A 26,446-nucleotide genomic window follows, 5' to 3' on the forward strand; every position below is an offset into this window, starting at 1 on the left:
TGGACATTTGCACCGGTTTAAAATGATAATGTGCTTTTGGCTTCGTTTTGAAGTGCCTCGGTTTTTAAGTGTGTGAGCTCAGGGAATCAAGTCCCAGACCTTATCAAGTGTTGAAAATACACCAGAGGAGTAATGACATGGATAGGGACTGAGAGAATTCACCCACATTTCTGCAGTTATGACGAACTTGAAAGCGCTCTGAAGAATCAGATCAGGCTGTAGTGCATTGTATAGTAATGAATGTAACTGCACGGCTGCGGCTGCACATCATAAGCAGCTCTGAAATCCCTCCAAAATCAACAAAGCGGATTACAGCCACAGTGGAACATGAAAACATCTCTGGAATACATACAGAAATCCCTCCAGGTGTTACAGAGCAAAAGGAAAATGTATAGGAATAATCCCCTTGGACATTAGAGCCACATTCCTTTCTTTATTACTCCCTCCAACCTCAGCTTTAGCAGAATCCAGGTGGATAGCAATCACCGAGATTGCTTTGTTTCGCCCGTTGTACTTGTGTCAAATGTGGAAAGGTGAGCGTCAAGGCCAGGAAGGAGAAATGGAAGAGCCACACACACGGTTGGTCAGCTGAGCTAAGTCGTCCTGCTGTGTGCCGATAAGCGTGTTATAAATCAGTATTTCATGGGTATAGAGAGCACATGGAGAGATCATATTAGTGTAGGGGGGGTCGGGGATGACCTGACCTTCCATAAGCTCTCCACAGTTCTCTGGTGGTGGTTGGTCAGGTGGAGGTGGTTCAGTGGTAAATCCTCTAACTGATGCTGACTGATCTCTTTTTCACATGCCTCTATTTTTTTTTTTCCTTTTTAGAATGAAAACATTCGGGTGTTGACGTTTCTATTCCTGAGCAGTGGAATTTCCTTCGGGATCAATAAAGTTGCATCTATCTATCTATCTATCTATCTATCTATCTATCTATCTATCTATCTATCTATCTATCTATCTATCGTTCTATCGTTCTATCGTTCTATCTATCTATCGTTCTATCTATCTATCTATCGTTCTATCTATCTATCGTTCTATCGTTCTATCGTTCTATCTATCGTTCTATCTATCTATCGTTCTATCGTTCTATCGTTCTATCTATCGTTCTATCTATCGTTCTATCGTTCTATCTATCGTTCTATCGTTCTATCGTTCTATCTATCGTTCTATCTATCTATCTATCGTTCTATCGTTCTATCTGTCGTTCTATCTATCATTCTATCGTTCTATCTATCGTTCTATCTATCTATCTATCTATCTATCTATCTATCGTTCTATCGTTCTATCTATCTATCTATCTATCTATCTATCTATCTATCTATCTATCGTTCTATCTATCTATCTATCTATCGTTCTATCTATCGTTCTATCTATCGTTCTATCTATCTATCGTTCTATCTATCGTTCTATCTATCGTTCTATCTATCTATCTATCGTTCTATCTATCTATCTATCGTTCTATCTATCGTTCTATCTATCTATCTATCTATCTATCTATCTATCTATCTATCTATCTATCTATCTATCTATCTATCTATCTATCTATCTATCTATCTATCGTCACATGTTACCAATAGATGTGTAACATCCTTGGAGAGTGATTGTGCAGACGAAGGACACGTTGCTGCTCTTTCACAAGTAAACGAAGCTCGGTTCAGAGGTCAGATGCATCAGTAAAATCATGTCATCATGGCATGTCGCTGAAGCTATTGAGAGAGCCAAATATTGAAGCTGTAAACTAACTGGCCTAGTTGTAACTCACTTGGGGGCCTTTTCTACTTGTCCTAACAGGAGCTGTGTGTAGTCGTAACCCTGCTCTGGTTACCATGTGTAAGTTCACAACAGCAGCAGCTGTGTCAACACCAACAGTCAACATGCGGGCCTACCAGCCTCACCTGTCCATAGCGAGCTGGAGGTGATATTTCAGCTGCTCTTTTACGTCTCAGCTGCTCGGCGCGTCTCCTGCTCAAAGAAGCTAACAAACACATGCGTTGCCATTTTCAGCGGAAATCAGGTTGGTGCCGAAGCATCTTCTGTTACATGTTAAGAAAGCTTCAAGTCGTGAATATATCTCTTATATAAACGCTGTTGACAACAGAAGCCTGTTCCTGGGACTCTCGGGCCGGATAAAAGCTGACAGCACAGAGAGTGAATCTCTTTAAGAGCCGGGAGCCATCCTGTTTATCAAGGGATGAGAAGACTGGATATAAAACTGTTGCCCCGTAGAAATGTAGCTTTGCTGTGAATGTTGCGATCTAATATGCATGACTTCGAAGCTGAAGAGAGAGGCGTGCGGTTCCTTGTGTGGACACGGTAGGATTGGACCTACAGGCTTCAGCGTTTAGCCTGCCGGACTTGAATATTAAACTCCTCGCTGATTTGCATTCGTGTGATGCGCGCTGCACAGGGGCAGCTCACTCTCATTGCACAGCTCATGTTTTAATCAGCATGGCTCCCTCAGTGCTATCTATACCACCACCATCCAGGGCCTGCACCCCCCCACCCCCACTCCCTACACATGCTGTGTCAACATGTGTTTGATGATTGTGTTGTGTTCATACTTTTCATATCCACATCTCCTCCTCTGATCCTTCCTTTGATGCCGTTCTTTGAGGCTCTCTCTGTTTATCTGGTTCTTCATTGTCCCGCCATCTCTCCCTCAGGCCTCTTTCTGGAATGTGATGCAGTCTCGCGTTGTTGTACCTGTACCTGAGCGCACATCTGCACACCAGATGTTAAAGAAGTAAGTGCCTGACTTCAACCAGTGAGACCACAGATCCATTCAGGTGTGCTTTTCAGTAGATTCAGCGTTTCTATGGCGTCTCGCTGCAGCCGATTGATTCTCTCTCTTCCTCCTGCCATTCACACACGCAATGCTTCAGTTTGTGGTAATTTGAGAGAGCCTCAATTTGGATATATTTGGGGCACTAGTACTCTAACTACTGCAGTGTTATTGTTCTGCTCTGCGGATCGAGCTCATGCTGGGATGTTTTCTCTTTTTTGTCTCTTTTTCAGCGCTGAGTCACTTCTACAGGTGGCACCATTTGCGTTTCAGTTTAGCTTTTATTACCATCTCTGCTGGCTGTGCACTAAATTAACTCTCTGTTAATTCCAAACCAATAGCAAAGAGCTATTGTTGGACCTTTTTTCCCACAGAGAGACCTAACAAGTAAAGTCTTAAAAGTATCAAATGTAAAATATTTTCATGACCTGAATGCACTAGAGGTTACATGTGTAACCAATAATGTAACATTTCATTTGTCAAAAAGCAGACAAATATGGGTTTTTGGCAAATGAAAGAACATAATATCAAGCACGCTCGTAGAACAGCTCATAACACACGGTGCACATGATAAACTTGCTTCTATTTTGGAGAGTGGATGTGTGTCAAGTCTGGGAAATAGGACGGTGGTGAATCCTGATGCTTCATTGCTTTTTGCAGCCACTGGTGTGTATCTTGCCCTTTGGGGAGGTACAGAGTAAAGTCATTTAAGTTCATCCAGACCAAGTAAAGTCACAGCAACATCTACTTGTTGACATCTGCTAACATATGCTGCTAACCTTACTGTAGCACCATTAGCCTCAGCCATACTATAACAAGGAAGGCTGTAACGGTAAAACTACCAAAGGTGGGTTTAATGGGTAATGTATTACAGTGGTCATTTGTACAAGGAAAATGTCTTATTCTTACACTGCATCCCTTCAAACGACTGTACTGAATCAGACACCAAAAATGAAGCATAGTTATCTGAGAGCACTGAGGTGGAGGGGTTGCTAGTTTTGGAGAGAGATGTGGGGCATTTTTTAGAGACTGAAAAAGGATTGCACCAAGTGTCTAAGCAAATGTTTTGGTCGCTGGACAAAGCCGTTCTTAAGAAGCATGGCAGCGTTTTGGCTCCAGCATTCAGCTGCCCAGCGACGGCCCAGATGAATATGTCTCTGTTGTCTCTTCTTTTACTCCTCTCCGAGTTTACGACTCAGTGAGCACGGACGTGACACTGAAGGTACTTTCCCAGGTGCACGTCCTCCCTCGTATATTAGATTAAAGTCAAAATCCGATCATCATGGACTCATGGTTTTGTGTAACGGGGTTCATGTGATGAGCTTTTGTCTGAGCAGCGGTCGTAACTCTGCCACTTGTTTGTGTGAAAGGCTCCCACTCGTCTGTCAATGGGAGGTCAAGCATGCTGGGGGTTTTCACACATACAGGAGCAAACAGCAGTTACTGGTTCAGCTCCAGGACAGGAGCCAACGCAAACTCGGTGCAAGTATTTCAACTATGCCTTCACACAAAGTGAGCCTCATTCTTTATGTTTTGTGAGCGAGGAAAACAGAGCTCTCTGTCTTACTGACTTCCAAAAAAGCCCCCCCAAAAAAGCTGGTCAATGGTGAGCAGAGATTTGAGGCAGCTGCTCAGACTAACTGATAGATAAATGTTTCTATTTGAAAGATGTGATGCTGGCAGAGGCAGCCTTTGGATGGGTAATTTTGATTCAGCCCTAGAGGCCTTCCATCTAGATTTGTGGGTTGAACGGAGTCGTTTTATGATTTACTCGACTGGCAAGGAGACAGCAAGATGCTTGTTTATGGCATCGTGGCAGCGTTGAGTGAGAGGCTTTTGGCAGAAAACGCTGTCGCTATTTTTGGATATCAAGTCTCTGTTGGGTATTAGGGTAGAGGCTTTGTTTGTAATGAACCTCCATTATGTGGGGGAAAAGTGCGCATGAGACATTGCTTACTTGCTATAGTTGGGGGAAGGCAACTTTGTTGTCTGCGTTTGTGGGGAAAAAACAGCATCATCGTCAGTTTTCAGCAACAGTTATATCTCATTCTCATCTGATCAGAGTGGAGAGAAGAAATAAAATATAGTACAGAATCTAAATTCATGTAAACCTGCTGTTTATGACGGCAGCAAAGACAAAACTCCTTTGCATATTGCATTTGTTCCTCGCCTTTGTTATTTATTCCATCACTTTGCTTCTGGCTCTCTTCCTCTGGCTCCCTCTCTGTTTTGTAGTCGTAGCAGTTGAGCTATTGAGACATAAAACACACAGGGCTTAGGTTTCTCCCACTCCATTTCTCCCCATACATTATTAATGTTACTGGTCCTGTCTCACTTTTTGTTCTCTTTGCAAATTAATTGGTTGCTAATTGCGTCTGAGAGCTAATTTTAGACCATTATTCACTTTTAAAAATCCCTTAAGGTGCAAGTTAAGTTTTGAGGAGACTTTTGTTTAACTTTTGATATTTTAAAAATGTTTCATAAAACTGGCTAAATATGGTCAAATTTGTGTTTATTGTGCTTTTATTCACACTATTCTTTTCCTTTTTTGTCTTTTCAAGGATTCAGCTCTAGATACCTGAGCAGAGGTGCAGTGGCTCCCCCTGATGGTACCTGGCACAGTCTGATCTAGGAGACACACATGCTTATTTACTGCTGACTTGCCAGAAATGCAACAAATGACTCTCCACCTCAAGACAACATATGGCTGATACTGCAAGGTTAGAGAGGAAAAAAGACCCAAGCCTGAATACAGTTTGTTGATGCACCTCGGCTGCACTCAAACCTCAGTTTCTTTTCCTCCAGGTGAGGACGTGGTCGGGAGTGTGAGCTGTAAAGTCCCCAGAATTGCATCACATGGAGGTCAAAGGACAGCTGATCACATCCATGGGTTTGGGGGCTCCTGGTGAGTAACAACAACTTCTCACAGTTGATGACACACACTTTCACATCCAGGCGAGCCTGAAACAGTCTGTCAAACCTATCAGCTTGTGTTTTTTCTGACAGTTCAACCGAAGGAAAGCAAAAGTGTTTTTCTCCAGAGAAGGGCCAGCTGAAAAAACAGTTGTATGTGTGAAGGCCTTTTGTTCACATACTGTCACCACAGCTGTGAGATAATCTTATCAGAGCATTAAGTTACTGTGAACAGACGTCACATTGTTAGAAAACCGATACTGCACCCACTTTCAAACAGTGGAGACCTTCGCAAGAGATTGGATTATTTAACTGTTTTCGTCAGTTTTAAATAGTAAAGTGTTTTAACAAGTCTGACATTTTGTACAATTTCTGTAATTGTCAACAAACCTCATGACAAGACACAAACCAACAATTTGTCCATCTGTCTCTGAAAACTGTCTGACGCTCCTACCTCTGTCAGTGATTTTTGTTGAAGATGTGAAACTTTTAAGCTTATTTTAAAGTTACTTCGTCAGCTTTGGACTGTAGACTCAGAATAAAACATAGTTGGAGGAATGAGAGAAAAGATGTGTCTTACCGATTGATTTGAACAGGTTTTACTATAGACAACAACTGAAATGGGATGTGTTGAAAAACAGAATATTTCCAGGGATATCCTTTGATTCCTCTGTTTCTGTGTGATATGTTCTGTAATGTGTAGATGTTCAAGGCAGCCAGGACAACAAGCTGCAGGCCGAGAGGATTGCAGCTTTGCAAGAGAGGAAGCAGGCCCTGGAGGCTCTCCTCAACTCCAGAGTGGGAGAGCTCAAGCAAGTCTGTTTGCACGAAGCGGTGAGTGGCTCTCGCTTCACATTGAGAAACGTTGCAGCACTAACTCCATGAACCACAAGTGTTTAGAGGGTTAACTGTATCGTTAGTATTGTGTAATTAATACAGTAGGTCTTTATGTTATGTAAAACGGTAAATAAGAAAACCTAAAAAATCCCAAATGCAACTGGCATCCTGTTGTGAATTTGTGGATGTTTGTTTTTTCTCATATAAAATGGGCTGCATATTAATATTTGCTTGATTGCTCCGGAAAGCTCGTCAGCACATGTTAATGAAGCCACAGCCACCTCAGCTTTTCATTAACAGCTGTTTAACACGGTGTTTTCAGCAGCTGTATAATGACTCACTCTGTCTCTGTGCACTTTATTCTTGGATTCACAAGTCGTCAGTCTGGTTCGTTCTTGTAATTTGATTTATAATCATGCACGAGTATTAATAACTGAAGACGATCTTTACATGCCTTGTGTGAATTAGAATTTCTACTGTATAAATCTTTAATAAATTTCCCTGCTGTGGCTCATCACCCTGGCAGATGAATGAGCATCCTGCTGTGCACCGTCGGTGTATCTATATTAGTTTGAAGCACTACTCAACTGCAGCAGGTGTTATCCTGTTTCTGTATATTTGACGTTTCAGTTTCAGGAGTTTTATTGAGTCCGAGGCTAATATATGAAGTGGTATCATTTTATGCGACTCTGTGCAGCCCAGTGAGAAGGGTTTTAGTAACTGGAGGTTAATAAATGTCCTCTACAGGAGCTGACTGGGAAGTTGCCACGTGCTTTCCCCCTGGAGACGGGAGAAAAACCCCCACTTGTGCAGCGCAGGGCTGGCCTGGCGCCCAACTCCAAGGCAGAGGTAAGTCAACACCTTGAATATCAATTGTGTTTACGCAGCAGCTGTATCACTGTGTGTACTTGTGCTCTGACACGACCTGGCTGTCTGTGGCTGCAGGATGAGGCTGCCCAGAGAAAGCAGATGAAAGCCATCTTCACTGGTGCTCTGTACAGACACTCAGAATCTGACCGGAACGTCCCAAACAGCAAGAGGACAGTTCATCGGGGGTGTCACACAGGTACAGCTACACAGCACTTGCACAGCTTCAACAAAAAAAAAAACCAAAGGAATGAAGTGCCAAGCCACATTTTGTGCTTTTGCAAAATACATTAATCTTTGCATTTATGTTGAGCAAAGACATCAGATGTCATGCTGCATTGTCTGTGACCTGAATGTTTGTTGTCTTTCAGAAGACACTGTCATGTCAGAGAGTACAAGCTCCATGTCAGATTCAACATCCCATGACAATGGTGAGTCAACCGTGTACAATCTGTCTTTCAACAGCTCTCGATGCCTCTGGTGAATACTCTGCTGTATATCTATACTCACAATGAATTTAACTGAGAGAACGGAGAGGAGGAACCGAATGTAGCTGCCAGTGTCACTCTTTTCACATAGAAGATAACATCTCTCACACTTAGTGGGGGGTGGCAAGCTCATTTTCACTTCTGGTGTTAAGTAAATAAGAATCTACAATCACATTGTATTTGTTAAATCAATTAAAAAAAAGAGAAACTTGACCTGTTGTCATTAAAGATGATATTTTCTTTCTTCCAAAAGAGTCTTCTCCCAGTGTGGCTGCTGACCAGCGCTCTCTGTCTCAGCCCCGTCTCACCGTGGGCAGCCCTGACCACAGGATCAGCAGGAAACTGTCTCCGGTAGAGATTTACTACGAGATGAGGACGCGTCGTAACTCTGTCACAAGCTCTGTCAGGTACTTATCTAAAATGAGCCGATGCTACAGCACTGTGCAGTCATAGCTACGTGTGCGTACCAACATGTACATGCCCAGACAGATTAAGTATGGGAGATAAATCATTAATTCTTGTCCTCTTGTGTTCCTTCTCACAGCCCAACTCACTCTTTACCAAGAAGTGCATCTAACGTTGAAGGTAGAAGTGTTCCAGCGACTCCTCTCCTGGCTCGAACCGCTCCAATCAGCGTTCACGTCCGGTAATTTGTGATGCTGCGCCACTTTTCTCTGGTGCAGTGTAACCAGAGCTTCCTCCCTCTGTGATAACTGTGTGCTTGGAAAATACTTAATGACTTAGTTTAATGCAGAAATGGAGTCAGGGTTGTAACAACGATTAGTGTCATATTCAGCTACCAGCAAGGGCGCCAGCTCATCGTTTGGTCTTTAAGCATAGAAATGTGTCCCTTCTTAAAGGATTTTCTGTGAAATGCTGTTACACGGTTTTGATTAAAATTGCCTTCACTCACTCTTTATCCATGGTGCTCGGCCCTCTCCTAATATAAGCCATGCTCTCTTTTCTGCCTTAGGTCAGATGCATCGGGGGGTAATGGGTTGAAGCAGTGGTCTGGCAGCTTGGATGTACCATATATGATCCCACTGGCCCAGGAGGGCTCTTCCTCTGACCGCCGAGGCTGCCCGTACAGCTCCAGAGCCAGACGCAGCAACAGCTCCGAGGCCCTGCTGGATAGATCGAGTCTCCCCGATGATCCGGCAACCAGAAACGGGATGCCCCCCAGAGGAGGGCCCTACAAGAGCTCAGAGACACTGACTGATGGCAAGCTGCGACACATTCACCTGGGCAGCCCTGAGAGACACGTGGACGGCTCTGTGGATCAGGCCAAAATGCGTCTGTCCATGGGCGGCAGAGGGGCAGGGGGAGGCTACAACGAGCTATTAATGGACTATATCTGGGGGAAACAGCAGAGAATGCAAGTGCAGCACCACCTGTACCAGTCCACAGGCAGGATCTGGCAGGATCTGCCCTCTCCTCGATCCTCCACAGCAGTGGCGCCCCCTGCCAACGGGTTTTCTCATTCCCAGGTGCATCTCCCGAGTGCTGCGCCTCCTTACAGCCCCATGGTCCTCCGAGGGTCCCAAGCCGAGCTACGCAGGGTGAAAGTCACCAGAACCAAATCTTGTGGACCCTTTATTCCTTTGCAGCAGCATCCCCAGGATGCAATCCTATTATCAGCGTATGAGTCTCCCCTTCCCGCCACCGGCACCACCACATCCTCCATCCCCAACCTACACCCCTACCAGACGGAGCTGTCTGGCCCCTCCTTCAGTCGCAGACCCCCACAGTTCTCCCTCCCGACCCCAGAAGACTCGACCAGAAGCTTGCATAAAGCCCTGGCTCTGGAGGGACTGAGGGACTGGTACCTGAGGAATGCCCTCGGCTATCCACCCGCTGCCTCAAAGGGCCACGAGGCAGGGGTCTCTCGCCTCTCACACCCCCACCCACTGGTGCACCAGGCTCAGTCTGTACAAGGTGAAGCAGCAAACCTCCACAGGCCTCAGATACCCCAGTCAGCCAGCTTCCACGGTCTCCCACTGCATGGAAGGTCTGTACTTAAGTTTTTCTTTTCCATCTTTGTGCTTTGTCTCTTTTTTACACCTGTATATATTCCGATGTGAATCAACAGTAGCAGATGCATGAGGAATTTAACTTTCTCTCTCATTATTGTTTGCACTGCACAAGTAGAAATGTGCTATTACTTTACAAGAGGCACATTTAATTGAGCCACACATACCAACATGCACGTTCGCAAGATTTGCTCAATCATGTTTCTCCGTGAAAGCTGGCAGCATATCTCCCAGCAGAGGACGGTGCCACCACTTTCATTCTGTCGCCAAACAACCCATCTGTTTAACGTTGACAGTCGTGGGTGTTTTTATTTTTGTTTTCATCCTTTTTTTAATATGCATTGTCAGCATCATCTCATGCCAACACCCACACTTGGTTGTTTCCTGATCAAAAGCACTCTCCCTCAGTTACTAGTCATAGACCCCCATGAATTGCCTACAGTGGCTCATGAGGGACATAAGTCGTGTTTACACATGTAAATAGGAGCATTCATCAAAGGGCTTCCCAGTTATGACAGTATTTTCCTTTTCTTCCTTAATTTCATAGGGATTTTTTGACGTTTGATGGGCGAGCCTCTCTAAGCTCCATCATATTCCGAATGATTCATACTGTTTTTTTTATTTCATGAAGGTGGAGTATCACTGTGGTTTTACGCTTCACTTGTTGCCTCTTGTTTGTGTAGTGCTTTATTGATTTTGTCTTCCTACCCAACAGGTCGATGGAGTTCTCTCTTTATCAGGAGACTCCTCATCCACAGATGCAAGAGGTGACCCCAAAGGAACCCAGCGCAGACCCAGGCACCCTAGTCTGATGCAGCAGAACACACACCAACACTACATTTATATGAGCAAAAACACTGTAGCCTCACACACACATTCACTCAACAGTCACACTCTTACACAGACAAATTGATACAATGTGACCTCAATTGCAAAGCAAAACACGGCAACCTCAGCAGAAATAGACTGGAATAAATGATAAACTGTAGCTGTGCAGTGTGAAAAAGCCTTGGCAAGTTCCCCGTGTTATAACTGATTCCACCAGTATGAAATTCAAACCCAGTGCTCTCATGTGGATGTGAGCTGGTGTTGACTTGCGGAGTATGTAACAACAACATGGTCATACTGTATATCGATATTTCTGGTCCAACACGAGCAGTGAAGTCCTTCCTAATAACCCTGAAAAGTCTCCCAAGATATACTTTTTTACAGAATATATACAACTCTAAATCACTATTTTGTATCTTCTGAGATATAAAGAACAGTTATACTAAAGAGGTAATTTATTGCTCATTAATCGTGTGCTATTCAAAGATGTTATATGAGCCCACGTCATTTGAAAAGTATTAATACATGCCGATGAATGTGTGTTTGTAAAGTATATAAAACGCAAAAACAAGCTTCAGTCCTCATCTGCCGTTAATTTCACAACCATTTGTACTTTTCATGTTTGATAAATGGGACAGGCCATGAACTGTAGCGTACTGGTGTAGCAGGACGGGAGTGCCTAAATGTTTTAGTATCGAAACTAAACCGTGGTTAGAAAACTTTAAAGTGCTTTCTAATAATCTGAAATGCTAGCATTAAGCCTCTGTGAGCTTAGTCTAATCAAAAAAACTGAAAGCAGTTCATGATGTCACTAAATTAGGATATTTGGAATGATGTCATATATATTGTGAATTTTCTTGGTTTTCTAGATTCAGCTCGGTGCTGACTGATAAATGTAGCTTTCTCTGTGCTGACCTTGCCAGAATAATTAGAGTAGTTTTAGGAAAAACCTGAGGGCTGTTTTGAGACCTACTGTATGGCAGTAGCACATGACTGTATGACAATAATTTAAACATATCAAATCATTTTTTTCTGCATTTAGTTGTGGAGGATTTGAGTGTCATACAGAGCACTTTATGAACATCTTAAGCCTTAATTCCCTATGAAATTGTCACCATGACAGATGACAGGCAGTAGAAAGGTTCAGACAGGGTTTACAACAGTGCAAAGTGAAGTGAGTTTTGTCAATATCTGCTGAAGGTCGACCTGAATGATAGTCTGTATATAGTGTGGATTGTAATGATGAGTTTAAAGCTGATATTTTACTCCCATACTAACATTGTAAAACTAACCACATAATAAGTATTTAATCACAATAACCTCTCCCAGTCCTCCCGCCCCCCCAAGTTAGCACTATATAATTGGTTGTAGGAAGTGAGGTTGACGGTGTGAAGAGAATAGGGCTGCTGCAGTATTGAATGACGGTGTGAGCAGGTCTCATACCAGTAAATTTGTTTGAGAATTTGTGCTGGCTATTTTTTTTTATTTGTTGTTATTATTTCAACTCATTTCATTATGTTTTGGTTTTTGTGTTATAAAAAAAATGTTGTTTTTAAAAAAAATCAAAGTAGTCATGCAGTTATGCACCATAATATATTTCTAGGTTCTTGTACTCAGAGTCTTGGTGGCATTCTGCATTGTAAACATGAGAAAAATTAGACTGAGAAAATAAATTCCTCATCAAAAACTGAAAGCATTTGTCTTGGTGTTAACACATGTGAAAGTTTTTTTCTTCTTCTTCCATTTAATGTACTTGATCTTTGGCCATCTTAGGACTCATTTGAATGTATTTCTTTACATGTGTCATAAGTGATATTTTCTACTTTTGTTACAAACTGTAGCAACCATGAATTGTTACCTGGTTTCTTCTGCTGTCTGATGTGTTCACATCCTCTCAGTATCCAGCTTTATAGAGCTTCTCTCAGCTGGTTAAATCCTGAAATCAAAGACCAAACTGCTGTGCACTGGGGGTCGTAAATGTATTTTTCATATAATGTACTCTGTAAGTTTAAAATAAATAATATAAATTTAGCTCTAAAGCAAATTTATTCAAACTATACTATATTTATGAACCTATAACATTTTGTAGCTATCTACTGTAGCTCTCTCATCAGTGCAGGAATTGGTAATGTCTGTTAAAACCATTTCATTCAGCAGTGTGATGTGTTTATATTTGATTATTCAGATTTTTTCCCTTTTTTTTGTTTTCTTTTTTTAGATATTTAAGTGCAGCTGTTTTCTCTTTCACTGCTCTCTTTATAACTAGGCCTATGGAATAAGGCTCAATAGGCCTGCCCTATACTGTATGTATGAGACTGTGCATTCATTCTACTTAATAAAGTGTCATGTTGAAAACAAACACATAATGTGTCAGACATGTTTGTGGACTCTTGACAACAAGTACTTATCAGGGCAGGAAAAGCTAATTGTGTAATGTCTCCCATTTGTTTTGACTGTTTAAAATGATGACGGGTTAAGTTGCCCTGTACCAACAGGTGCAATAAAACTGACAGGTGTCCTCAGAGGCCTAATCAGCAACAGCCAGTGAAAACACCTGTGCTGGTGGACCATGTGTTTGTGTGAAGGATGGAAAAAGTAAAAACATTTAAAGGTAATATTCTTTTTATAAGCCTTAAATGATTAGTCTAATTCGTTTTCTGTAAATTTAGTGTGGTATCTTACAACCATAGCATTAACCTGGTAACCTGTAGTATTTCTGCACTACTACAATAAGTCCGGTGAGCTGTAAACTACTCTACACAAGTAGTATGGAAGAACAGATACTACTTTGTATAATTTTTGGGATTAAATGTGATTGCAGCGGCAAGGTGTCTCCACTCAAAGATAGAATAACAAATAAATATGTAGGCTAAGATAAATACGTATAAAATAAATAAGAGCGCGACCTCCGCTCCACCTCTGGAAATAGAACTGGTCACCACATACTGAAAAACGTTGTGAGAAACACCGTGCAGAAGCAGCAGCAGTGGCAGACTGGCAGCAGCAGTCTGCTATTCCTGGACCTGACTGATTTGAGACATACGGAGCACAGGAGCGCAGCACGCGAGCGAAGGGGCTACTGTCCTCGTGCCAGGATTATTTTCTTTTTCCTTTTTTTCCCGGCGCAACAAACATTTACGGTATATAAAAATTGCAGGGGTAAGTAGTTGTTGAGTGTTTTCTGGGGTTCATTGTGTTTCGGTAGTCGGTACTCATGTCAGCGTCAGGACCACCAACAGGTAGCGAGTATTTTTGTCCCGCACTAGAAAAAAAAAGTGACTTCCGGCAAAAACAAAAAATAAAAAAACATCAAAAATAATTGTATGTATGGCTGCAGGAGCCAAACATAAAAGAAAACACAATGTTACACCAATGTTAAGTACATTTTAAAAAACAAAAAATATTAATATTAAAATACAAACAATTAACATTTGTTGTAAACAGGGTACATATGCTACGCTGAAGGCTGTTTGTCCTCATCATGTCTGTCAAAGAATTTAAAATGTTTATTGGGTCAATTTTAAATATCCAATAGAAAAACTAGTGATGATAACAAAAACTTGCAACATGGGCCTTAGCCTGTCAGGATAACAGATCTCAAACTAATAAACTGCTAATGCACAACAGTTAAAGGATTGCACTCAATAAGGTTTTACCTTTTTACCTAGGAAATTAATAAGGGACTGCTGGACTTTTATTTTGAAGTACGTGGCAGTTTCATTAGATGTCAGATGACTTGATTTCTTGTGGAAAACATTTAGCTATAGGCTATCATATATCAGTTGAAATTGTGCAATAGAAGGCTATATTAATGTGAATGGCTGGCCCTTCATGTTTACGACTGTGGTGCCCTCACTGTGACAGTTTGTGCGATTTCAGGAAGAGTTCAGTTGCAGCTGGGTTGGTGTCAGTAGCTATTTACGTTGACATGCCATTCAGCCAGCTAAAAATAAACATACACATTCACTGGCTCCTTTGAAATGTCATTGCAAACAACCCACTGCAATCAGCCACAGGCTAGCAGCTCTAGACAAACAGCCAGCGAACTCTTGTTTCAGACATGAAGACTTCCCTCCATTTGTAAGTGTCCAATGTGTTGCAGATTTCTCCCTGAGGGATCCTGTCACCTGGGCACATCTGAGCTGTGCTTGAGCTCAACAGGCTCTGGTCCAACATGTCGTCATCGTATGCTGCTGCTATTTCAGCCCTGCTTTCAACCAGCTCTTCCGCTCTACCCACCAAACCCACCCCCGACCCCTCCCAGGACACAGCGTCGAGTCCTAAACCTTCTTCCAGGCCTGACAAACCGCCTCCTGCTGTGCGGACACAGCCTCGTTCACCTGAACCCCCAGGATCATACGAGGAGCAACAGGAGAATCCTGCAGACTACTGCATAGGTAGGCGCCACTGAGGCCAAACTCCAACACGCTGGTTGAGATCTTTCTTTTGACCCAGGTGGCACATTGTGTTACAGGTGGTTATTACCTAGTTGAGCTTGGAGAGATTTTTGTTGACCGCTACCAAGTGGTCAGAAAGTTGGGATGGGGTCACTTCTCCACTGTCTGGCTTTGCTGGGATATGGAGTAAGTACAGGTTTGACTTTTGGTTTTTCACAATAACATAATGTAGAATGTAGATAGAAGTAGCTAACTACCTAAACTGTTTGCATGCAGGAAAAGGCGTTTTGTGGCTCTGAAGGTGGTGAAGAGTGCTCAAACCTTCACTGAGACGGCACTGGATGAGATCAAACTTCTGAAATGTGTCAGTGTTGTTTATGCAAGAAAATCTATCTATCTATCTATCTATCTATCTATCTATCTATCTATCTATCTATCTATCTATCTATCTATCTATCTATCTATCTATCTATCTATCTATCTATCTATCTATCTATCATTGGTCACTATATAAATGCTGTATAAATGTCTTTATCGTTTTTATATACAATATCTGATCAGGTAAGAGACAGCGACTCCAAGGATCCTAAACGGGAGAGTATCGTGCAACTCATCGATGACTTCAGGGTCACTGGAGCAAATGGAGAGCGTATCCTTTTTTACAGAGAGGAACAAATTTTAAAACGCACATGGTCCCTTTGTTTTACCCTGTAGTGCGGGTGTGGCTTTTCTATCAAGTTGGTACGAAATGATGGGACTATTTAAATATGCAGATCATGTAAATACCTTTTAGATTCCTCCAAAAAGCTCTGATGCATGCTCTGAAACAAGGCCCTTAACTCCTCTCCAGATGTGTGCATGGTTCTCGAGGTGCTTGGCCACCAGCTGCTGCGGTGGATCATCAAATCTAACTACACCGGCCTTCCCCTGCCTTGTGTCAAGAGCATCCTCAGACAGGTGCTGTGAAACCTCTTAAACCATCTTCAATCAGCCTCCCTGTCTCTCACCACTGACTGAGCTCTTTTTGTGAGCAGATTATCTTCTATTTTTGCTTTTCATTGACACAAGGTGCAACGACAGTGACTCCATTTTCTTTCCTTATCGCAGGTTCTGCAGGGCTTAGATTACTTGCACACTAAATGCAAGATTATCCACACAGACATCAAGCCAGAAAACATCCTGCTGAGAGTGGACGAGGCTTATATTCAAAAAATGGCAGCCAACACCAAGCTGTGGCAGCTGCCAGTATCCTCTGCTATATCCAGCACCTCAGGTTAGTGGTGCTTTGTTGTATAACAAATAAAATAAAAATACTGTACATTGATCCTCTGAATATGTCTAGATTAATTTTTGTGTCTTTTTGTGTATTTTTAACACTGTGCTTTTCTTTCCCCTTTGGTGACATTTTTATTTCATGCCAGTAAACGGAGGCTCCAGAGAAAAGCAGGTTTGTAACCTGAAAATATCTACTTTTGTCTATTACAGTAATCACTCATTTAGTAATAGGACATTTGAGTTTCTTTTTAAACCACATAGTGATTTCCGTGTCTTCCTGCTGTGATTTCTTAAGACTTTGTCCAACTTCTTGGGGAAGCTGACGGGTGTTTTCCACACACTTGGGGAGTGGGTAAGATGTTGTGTTGGATCTTTGCTCGAGTTAAAAGCTGCATTGTGATGACTAGCAATGAAAATGTCCTAAAGATACAGTATAAATCCCTCAACAATATTGTACAGTTTGCATCATACACTAAATATACTCTGTCTATATTAAGCAACCTTTCTGGCTCGTGTTTGCAGTAGAGTCAATACATCTAATGAACATTGCTTTGCTTTCATACAACCGGCAGACATTTCAAATGCATGATTTGCTGCACTTTCAGAACAGGAATGAAATATGACAAAGATGAAAGAAATTTTTTATTCCATCTTCACTTTCTGATGTTTTTTGTTTTTTTTGTCCCACAACTGACTGCACCCTGCAGTCAACCAAGGTCTCCAGAAGCTCAATTAACCGACTGACGAGAAGAGACAGAAGACGACGAGGACAGGAGACCACGCAAGTCCACAAACAAAGAGACAAACCTCCAAACCATGTGTCGTTTTCTGATGCTGCTCCTCCCTCAAAGATCACAGGTCCCAACCTCACGTTAAGGAGGCAGACCCTGCTGTTGGAGGACGGACGGGACTCAGCTCCTTATACTCATAGGGAGTCCATCTGCTCATGGCCAGACCTCAACACAGATGCTCCCATCTCTGGCTCCAGATCAATGTTATTACATCAGACTGCAGACAAGGGGAAACCTCCACCTTCATCATTCTCCCCCTCTGGTTAGTCTCTGCCCCATAAACTAATGTATCTGGGTCTATGATGTTTTTGAAGTTTATTCTGCAGTCGACTTGTGCTGTTAGGCTTCAAATATGTCATTGTATTTCAGGTATCAGTGAGTCTGATGTAGTTTTGGACCTACTGAAATCAAAGAACGCTGATAAAATCCTCATCAAAATTGCAGACCTGGGCAATGCCTGCTGGGTGGTGAGTAATTTGTTTGACAAGCAAATTAAACCTGAAAAACTACACAATTAAAATGGAACTGTTTCACCCTCCCAGTAAGTTCATATTTCTTCACTGTATCTCCCACAGAGCTTCGTAATCTTCCATAATTCATGATTTATTTTGACACTAGAACATTTTCAGTCAGCAGCAAAATCTCTATTTACTTGTCCCAACACAGTGAAAGTCATGCTGACGTGCCAAGATTATCACACCAAATATTGAGTTATGCATCACATGTTTTAAGGTTGCTGGGAGTGGATAAGTGCTTATGGCTGCAACTGCTGACTGGGTTCATGAGTTATGTCAAGAGGTCAATGAACCAAATGTTTCTTCTTTTAGTTTAATCATAGATATATCATGTGGCAGATTTAGCGAAAATTTGTTGAGGAGTGAGCGGGAAAAAAAAGTATCCAACAAACAAAACAAAATAAAATACACGTCTGTTGGCAAGAAATGGGCGGGGCCTCTTCTGAAAGATTTCTCTTTAATCAAAGATTTTGCTTTTACACCTCATAGTTTTATATGAAACAAACTGCGGTGTGTTTTGTAAATGGCCACATGTCTAGCTCATAAAACACAACCAGTCCATTATTTCTCCAGAACTCAGTGTGACAGGTGCTTTCAGTGGAGCACAGTGTGTGACAGCCATATTTACCATGCCCTCCAGTGAAAAACACAGCTGCCATATGCTTCCAGTGAGATGAAACTGTGTGGGCTGATTTGAAATGTGGCTTAAGAGAAAGACATTATTATCATTTCCATGCAACCCAGTACTGTTTGTTTTTGCTTCTCTTTTCATTTGGCAGCAAAAGAGACAATAGTATTTTTATTTAAAAAAGCTTTTCAGCAATGTTGACAGCCAGGCTCTATGTTACGCAATGCCCAAAACTGAAACTGAAGCTCAACCAACAAGTTTTACTGTCACGGTGGTACTCATACATGCAGATCATCAACAGTAAAAAGATTCAAATCTAACCTCTCTCTCTCTCTCTCTTGTTGTCAGCACAAACACTTCACTGAAGACATCCAGACGTGTCAGTACCGCTCTGTGGAGGTCCTGATCGGTGCTGACTACGACACACCTGCTGACATCTGGAGCACCGCCTGCATGGTGAGACAAACACCTGCATAGATGTTGGTTGTTTGCATTTGCATCTGTACTGATCCTCTAAGGACGATATCTGGGGAACACTCTTGAGGAATTTATTTTTCCTTTCTTGGACTCGGAAAAAGGAACTGATTAATATAATTTGGTGGTCAAAGGTCAAAGGTCAAGATCATGTGTGTGATCTCTCCAAATACATTTTCAGACACAGCTCATCAATTCATCTGCTAATTATGACAAAATACATTTAAAGCCCCTAAAACCCCTTTAAAGTTTCCATAATATGGACAGAAATTGATGAATGTCACAACTTCAGTAGTTTGACTGTAAGGCAGTGGTTTGGCTTTTTAAATACATTTCATTGCAACATTGCTATTTCCTGCATTTGTCATGACTGTCTTTGTCCCTTTGTGTGACCTGTAGGCGTTTGAGTTGGCCACAGGGGACTACCTGTTCGACCCCCAAGGGGGAACCAGCTTCTCTCGGGAGGAAGGTTCGTTTTGGTCACTACGACTTATTTGTCCTTGATTAAACTAAATGTTCTTGTAATAAAGCATCTTCTGGTGTCTCCTCAGATCACATTGCCCACATCATTGAGCTGCTGGGACCCCTCCCATGCCAGTTTGCTCTCTCAGGGAGAAATTCCAAACAATATTTCAACCGTAAAGGTAAAGTGTACAAAACTGTTCAAAATACCATAATGTGCTCCATACAGCTAAATTTACATGCATCTGACATTTGGACTTTTCTAACACTTAGAATAGAGTTTGTGTATTTCATATTTTTTATACAGATGCTTAAATAAAACATCAGTTTCCTATATACTTTTTCCTATATACTTTTAAAAAGGTATAAAAGAAAAATAGAAGTGTTGTATCAGTCTACTTTTAACCTTGTCCAGGACATCTGCGACACATCTCAAAGCTCAAGCCATGGAGCTTGTTTGAAGTCCTACAAGATAAGTACGAGTGGTTGCAGGAGGAAGCCATCCAGTTCAGCTCTTTCCTCTTGACCATGTTGGAGCTGCTGCCAGAGAAAAGAGCCACGGCTGCCCAGTGTCTGAAACACCCCTGGATTAACTCCTAGACAACCCGGCCCCTCAGAGCCCAGTGGACTCGCTCCTTGTTCAGGAGCAGACTCAGACATTATTGCATGTGACACAGGACTTGGGTCAAGCTGTGGGAGTAGTCTGGTGCTGGCATCATGAGCACAGCTCTCATAAATATTTATCAGCCTGACTAAGAGCCCTGTCCCAGTTGGTTTGTTTGGTCTCTAAACGGCCATCACTTCGAATTCAGGCACAGCAATGACCAAAGAGAAGCTTTGTCTTGTGGGAGAAGAGTCTTCTAACATGAAGGTGATGATAATGATGATGACAAGTTCAATTACGCTGATATACATTGCTAATATTGTGTCGTTAAGTCGCTTCAGAGAAGATTTACACCTGTTCACTTTTTCTGTGTCCTGTTGTAGAAATCATTCTGCAAGTAAAATCTCTAATTCTTATTTTCAATTTCCTTAAAAATGAAAACCTGAACTCTTTCAGGTCCTTCGGGTTCCCACACAGATGTTTTTATTCGGTTTGGGTCTGGGGTTTGGCCGGGCCACTCAAGGACACAGACTAAGTCCTGAAACCTCTCCAGTTTTGTCCTGGCAGTTTGCTTCAGGTCATTAAAAGGGGAACACTCTGTATTTGGTGGCATTTATCCTTCTCTCAGTTCAGATGAGTCTCCCTGTCCCTGCTGCTCCGAAGCCTCCACATGATGCTCCCGACAGCACGTTTCACTGTACGGATGGTATTAGCCAGGTGATGAGAAGTGCCTGGGTTTTTTTTTTAGCTTTAGTGCACTGAGTTCTCAGAGTCTTTTAAATACCTTTTATACAAAGTGTCTTCTGTCTAGCCACTCTAACAGGCCTGAGTGATGGAGTGCTGCCGAGACGGTTGTTCATACGGCAGGTTCTCCCATCTCTGCAGAGGACCTGTGAGGCTCTGTTAGAGTGAAAGTTGAGTTTATGGAGAGAAACGATGGCCCCAGACTTCATCCATTAGTTCCACAGTTACTGAGGCCATGTTCTCCTGGATCACTCAAAGCTTTAGATATTGGTTTATATCATTGCCCTGATCTATGCGTCACCACAATTCTATCATGGAGAGAGTGCGTTGAACTTGGTAAATGAGAGATGTCAATTCAGAAAAAGTTTAAATACATTTTAAAAACTGTATTATAATTTTGTGAATGATTGCATATCCATAAATGGACAACCTTGCCAAATTTCAATGAATTTATAATTAAATCTATAAGATGATAACGCTTGCTGTGAAGGGGTCTGAATGTTTTCTGACACTTCTGTAAATCAAGATCCCTTTGAATAAATGTTTATTAACAAAGTGGCAGCGCACCAGTCAGAAGTATGAGATGGATTTATTCAGACACACAACTCAGTGTCCAAAATGCCATCTTGAAAGAGTCCATTGACGACTTACCTCAGAAAACACGGGTTTATTAGGAACAACCTGCACTCTGACTCTAACCTCATTTTAGGTGAAAATGTAATCAAAATGGGAATGAGATTTGAAATTAGTCACTTAAGTATCAGAGTTCACCCTAATAAATCATTAAATGCATCAGCATTTTTCTCCCTCCTTTTTTTTGCAATCGAGTGAGTGAGCGAGCAAGCAAGTGTGTGTGTATGTATGTGTAACGTGCGGACTGTGGAGATCTGTTGAGTTGTGCATTCCTTGCATGCTCCCATCGAGCAGGGCTCTGAGAGGGGGTTGGAAGGAAGAGGAGGGAGGAGTTAGCCTCGTGTAACAGCAAGCATATGTCCGGATGTTAGAAAACTCACAGATTTTCCTGTAGCTGCTGAGGAGGTGAGAAGAGGACAGGGAGTGGTGCCTACCCGCACATGTAAGTCTTATTTTCAGTTAAATTTTAATGAGAGACCTTTTAAGAATGCATGAGGTGGTTGTTCTTGTTTCATGCCTAACAAGTGTTTGTTCCTGTGTTGCACAAGGGAGAGGGATCAGTCTGAGTATAATTCCTGTTTTGGACTGAAGACTGTGTGCACTCATAGAACTGAGGGAGAAATTTGGGGGAGCAAAGATTAGATTCAGTGCCAAACTGGCAACACTCATCAGTTTCACAGCAAATATTGTATTAGAGCTTCAGTAACAGGCAGGTTTTTTTTTTTTTTTTCATGATGTTCTAACCGTGTCTCTACATGCTGAAAAAAGTGTTTATGGTGAAATGCCAAGATCATTCTGCATTGTGGTGTCTGAATCTAGCGGTATGTTAGGAGTAAGCCAAAGTAAAGGTTAAAGTCCCGGTGTTCTGCCTTTTATGACACAGCTCTTAACCCCCCGCTGGTTGCCATGCAACTCAAACTCCAAATCAAAAGGAATTACCTCAAACATCACTGGTCTTTCACAGTTGCATTATTAGTGCAAGGTAGAGTCGTTCCCAGCCAAGCTCTTCACTGCTTTTCCCACAGACAGACTCTGGCTGTGCTTTTCTCCTCCTTTTCTTCTCTGTTCCCTCCACTTGGTCTGTGCTTCAGATTTCTAAACAGACTAAATGCATGAGCTGAGAGTTGGAAAAGCTGCACACACACACACACAGTCACCGTGCTGTGTGTTTACCAGTGTTTATTAGAGTTGATATTAAATGATATCCTACAGTGATATCATCGCTTATAGACGTGTGTGGATGTGCAGCAGGGACATGGCAGCAACAGCAGCAGGTAATGAAAACAGGAGCAGTATCAGTATTGTTCACCAGTAAACACCCATCTCATTAGCCCCACACAAAGGGAGAGGCAGAGAGAGAGAGAGGATATGAGAGCTTTCATTTATCTTATGCAAATGTCTTGTTATTGTACTGTCTGTCTGTGCTTCATCTATCACAGCCTCTCTTCATAACACAGCGCCATCTCACCACGCTGAACTAATGTTTACACTTCGTCTCCGTTGCAGGATGTGGCTGACTCTTATTTACAGTTGCATTGGTGGAGCAGCTCTTCTATATGCTCTGTACAGATGGGTGATTCCTGCTGCTGTGCAGTATCATGGAGGACTGGCACTGATCTGGCATGATGTCATTGTGGAGCGGATGCTGGATACATTGACCCAGTCCACCCGTCCTCAGGTGTGCCTTCTTTATATATATATTTTTTTTAAAACATAACATAACACACAAGTGACTAATGGCTGTGTCATGGTAAAAGAGACAGAAAAACAGTGGCCACATGCACAGAGGTTAAATCAATAGTCAAATATAGGCTACTGGTCATCAACATGACTGATGGTTTACAGCCATGCTAAATGTTAACGTCATCATGCTGACATGTGCCAATGCCAGTGATAACATGATGATATTAAGCAGTAAAATGTTTGTCACATTGAACCTCTTAGTTTGGCTTGTTAGTGTCCAGAAGTGAAGTGGCCTTAGTTTTACAGGACTCTCATCACAAACCAAAGTAGGCCCTTTTTTGACAAATTAATGATAGCACAAGATGAGAAGGTGTCACTAACATGATTACAATTCTACTCTGGTGTCAGGGTGACTGAAAGATAGACAGGCTTAAATTAAAGATTGAATCTGTCCAGTTTGGAATCATCATCATGCTTCACAGTGAAAACAGGTTTGACCTTTGACACCATTTCACAGAGTGATGAAAGAGCTAATCAGAGACAAGTCAGGTGTAGGTTACTGGATAAACCTTTCACTGGTGTAACTTACACCATTCATATTTATTATTTATCTCACTGCTCAACTGTTGTTATACTGTACATGTTGTCTCACTTGGATACGTCACTGTCACATAGTTAATGTAGGTACACACATGGTTTTCTTGCAATGACAAACTGAACACCTTTATTATACTGGTAAAATCTCATATTTAATATCAAGATTTTGGATTTCAGAAATAAAAAAGTCTGACTGATGGAGAAATTTGTAAAAGGCAAATTAAACATTGTAGTTTTCACTGATAGACAATGCCATGTTAATGATCAATATATAATGGATATAAGAAAAAAATACTGATGACATAAAGCACACACTATCAGAGGAGGGCAGGATAACAATGTGACACACACAATATTCGCACGCACGCACACGAGAACAAGTAGGTGAATCGACACTTGTTTTTATCTCCTGAGAAGAACTCTTTCTTACAGTGGCCCTGAGGGCAACTTTAAAAAAAAAAAAAAAAGCAGACACAACAATACAAACATGCTGCAAATTCAGAAACCATCTTCATCAGCAAGAACACACGTACGCATGCAAATAAACAAATGCACTGCAAACTCAGCCCCACGATTCAACGGCAGCTGTGAAACCTGAATTTGACATTTTGTGTTCCGACTTGTTGTTTGTGTTTACCACAGGCAATGTTCAGAGGCAAACATGTTCATGAGGAACCAAATGCACAGAGTATAACCTACTGTCAGTCTACGTTAGCCAGTCCACTGTGTGTTTTTCTGAGGTCACTGGACTGTGTGCTCATCAGGTGCAAATCTTCCCATGATACCTTTCACTTTATGTCTACAGAGCTGACTCCAGGGTCAAACAATAACTGGACACTAACAGAAACATATTTTTTATTTGCTGATGTTTGCTTCTATCTTCTATCTGGATGTCGACTTACATCCAAAAAATCTTACAGTGAAAGGTATGACATTTCTAACAGATGTCACTGGAAAGAAAACATTTATCTAAAGAACACTGAAAAGATAATAACTCGTCAGTCAGTCTTATTTTGTGTGTTAAAGGTGGTGGTGTAACACCTCCGCACAAACCTCAGCATGACAGGTGCAGAATACACGCAAAGAGCCACTGACATATTGGAGTCAGAGCTGTGACTATGGGATTTACTGGTGACATTTTTACATTGTCTTGTCTTCTGTTGGCTAACACCCACATTAAGTAGAGAGAGAGAGAGAGAGAGAGTGGTGAATAGAAGCACCCATAATCTTTGTCAAAGGTTTTACGGATTTGCCTGAGGAGGCTCAGTTTATTTTATTTTATTTTATTTTTATCTAGAGTTTGGGCGACAGTTTGGTGACAGGGACACTGGGGTGTAGGTGGAAAAGGAGAAATGTGTACAAACAGTATAATTACTGTTCTGTTACATCTTCTATTGAATCAATGTGGCAACCCAAATGTCCTCAAGCAGCAATGATTGAATTATTAACACCCAGCGATCAGTGACACTGATTATAGCATTGTACAATAGTGTTTCTTCTTCCTCTTTCTCCTCAGCGGCTCCTGAGTGCAGTACAGAAGAAAGCCACTAGAGGAGACCCTCGCAGCGTGGTCCAAACCATCGATGACTTCTGCAGACACAAGGAGTGGGCTATGAATGTGGGGGATGAGAAAGGTATTGATTTCTTAATCTATAGCTATTTCCTTTCATGTGTGAGATCATTACAGTACCTTGCGTGACCCAGCTTTATGTTTATGTGCCTACATGTGTTTTGCTTTTTGTTTGGTTTTATTTTGTTTTGTTTTGCCTCAGGCTGCATTCTTGACTCTGTGGTGTCTGAGATAAACCCAGCCACTGTGCTGGAGCTGGGAACCTACTGTGGCTACTCCACGGTGCGGATTGCTCGCCTGCTTCCCCCTGATGCCAAACTCATCACTCTTGAATTTAACCCTGACTTTGCTGCAATTGCTCGTCAAGTCATTGCTTGGGCAGGACTAGAGGAAAAGGTAAAGCCTGGTGTCTTCACAGTAATCAGAAAACAAAGCAACCAATGATGTACATTGTGTGTACAGGTCAGAAGCTCATGTCTTTCTTCCTTCATTCAAGGTCCAGTTAGTTGAAGGTGCATCTGGTGACTGGATCCCTAAAATGAAGGAGCACTTTGGGATTAACACATTTGATCTGGTTTTCCTGGATCACTGGAAGGACCGCTACCTTCCTGACACAAAACTGATGGAGGCAAGTTGTGTGGTGGTGTTTTTTTTTTCATGATCAAACTCAAAATGTTTCTGCTCTGACACCTCATTTTGCTTTTATTACCAGGAGTGTGGTCTGCTCAGGAAGGGCACCGTCCTGCTGGCAGACAACGTCATCTGCCCTGGGACTCCTGACTACCTGGAATACATCCGAAACAACCCGCAGTACGAGAGCCAGTACTTCAAATCTCACCTGGAGTACACCAAAGTGGAGGACGGCCTGGAGAAGTCTGTCTTCTTAGGGTAGTTTTTAATGAATAGACTAGTCATGTTTTGCAAAGGTACTAGTAAACCTCAGACCTCTGATCCCCCCTCACTGACGACAAATCGGGAGTTAAATCTTTTCAACATGAGAGTGTTAACTTGAAATTAAAAAGGAATACAAACTATTTGTGTTGTGTGCTTTTTTTTAAATTGTATTTTCCATTGGACGACATAATAGAAGTTGTTGCACTCTTTGAGATGTCTATAATAGGCCTATATACTGGTGCAGTAGATGGTGGTAGTGATTCTGTGTTCAAGCTCCTAATTGACAGATGATGAGCTGGAAACTGATCCGGGGGGCTGCTTTTCCCAGAGCATCAACTGAAATCAATAATAAATCTAATCCAGCTGCATTCTGCGGTTCACAAACCTATTTTCTGCTCTGACATCCTCCTCCAGCTCTGGCCCAGTGT

The 26,446-nt window shown here is 42.0% G+C and overlaps 3 protein-coding genes across 5 annotated transcripts; all 3 read left to right on the forward strand.

The window, feature by feature from the left end:
* Positions 1–1,967: 1,967 nt before the first annotated feature.
* ccdc120b (coiled-coil domain containing 120b) lies at positions 1,968–10,735 on the forward strand (the record flags this gene model as incomplete). Its single annotated transcript, XM_083971540.1, has 12 exons — positions 1,968–2,020; positions 2,670–2,749; positions 5,350–5,508; positions 5,594–5,693; positions 6,405–6,535; positions 7,286–7,387; positions 7,484–7,604; positions 7,777–7,836; positions 8,147–8,300; positions 8,438–8,539; positions 8,867–9,901; positions 10,639–10,735. The coding sequence occupies exons 4-12, from the start codon at positions 5,645–5,647 to the stop codon at positions 10,733–10,735; spliced, it is 1,851 nt and encodes a 616-aa protein (XP_083827666.1). The 5' UTR covers positions 1,968–2,020; positions 2,670–2,749; positions 5,350–5,508; positions 5,594–5,644.
* Positions 10,736–13,728: 2,993 nt separating this feature from the next.
* On the forward strand, positions 13,729–21,405 carry LOC310985876 (SRSF protein kinase 3-like). 3 transcript variants are annotated; one of them, XM_083971541.1, is made up of 15 exons: positions 13,729–13,910; positions 14,854–15,148; positions 15,226–15,334; positions 15,425–15,512; positions 15,710–15,797; positions 15,999–16,105; positions 16,256–16,421; positions 16,570–16,595; positions 16,719–16,775; positions 17,131–17,476; positions 17,584–17,681; positions 18,706–18,813; positions 19,231–19,300; positions 19,383–19,475; positions 19,709–21,405. In XM_083971541.1, the coding sequence occupies exons 2-15, from the start codon at positions 14,926–14,928 to the stop codon at positions 19,891–19,893; spliced, it is 1,764 nt and encodes a 587-aa protein (XP_083827667.1). In that variant the 5' UTR covers positions 13,729–13,910; positions 14,854–14,925; the 3' UTR covers positions 19,894–21,405. The 3 variants fall into 3 exon arrangements, with proteins under 3 accessions (XP_083827667.1, XP_083827669.1, XP_083827668.1); XM_083971543.1 differs by having other exon boundaries at positions 13,741–13,914; XM_083971542.1 differs by having other exon boundaries at positions 13,741–13,891.
* A 155-nt stretch (positions 21,406–21,560) lies between these two features.
* comtb (catechol-O-methyltransferase b) lies at positions 21,561–26,158 on the forward strand. Its single transcript, XM_083971557.1, has 6 exons — positions 21,561–21,716; positions 22,781–22,952; positions 25,071–25,188; positions 25,327–25,520; positions 25,621–25,752; positions 25,837–26,158. Coding segments are annotated over exons 1-6 (798 nt in total). The 5' UTR covers positions 21,561–21,714; the 3' UTR covers positions 26,017–26,158.
* Positions 26,159–26,446: the final 288 nt, after the last annotated feature.

This window comes from Trachurus trachurus, assembly GCF_905171665.1.
Source record: "Trachurus trachurus genome assembly, chromosome: 5".
NCBI lineage: Eukaryota > Metazoa > Chordata > Actinopteri > Carangiformes > Carangidae > Trachurus > Trachurus trachurus.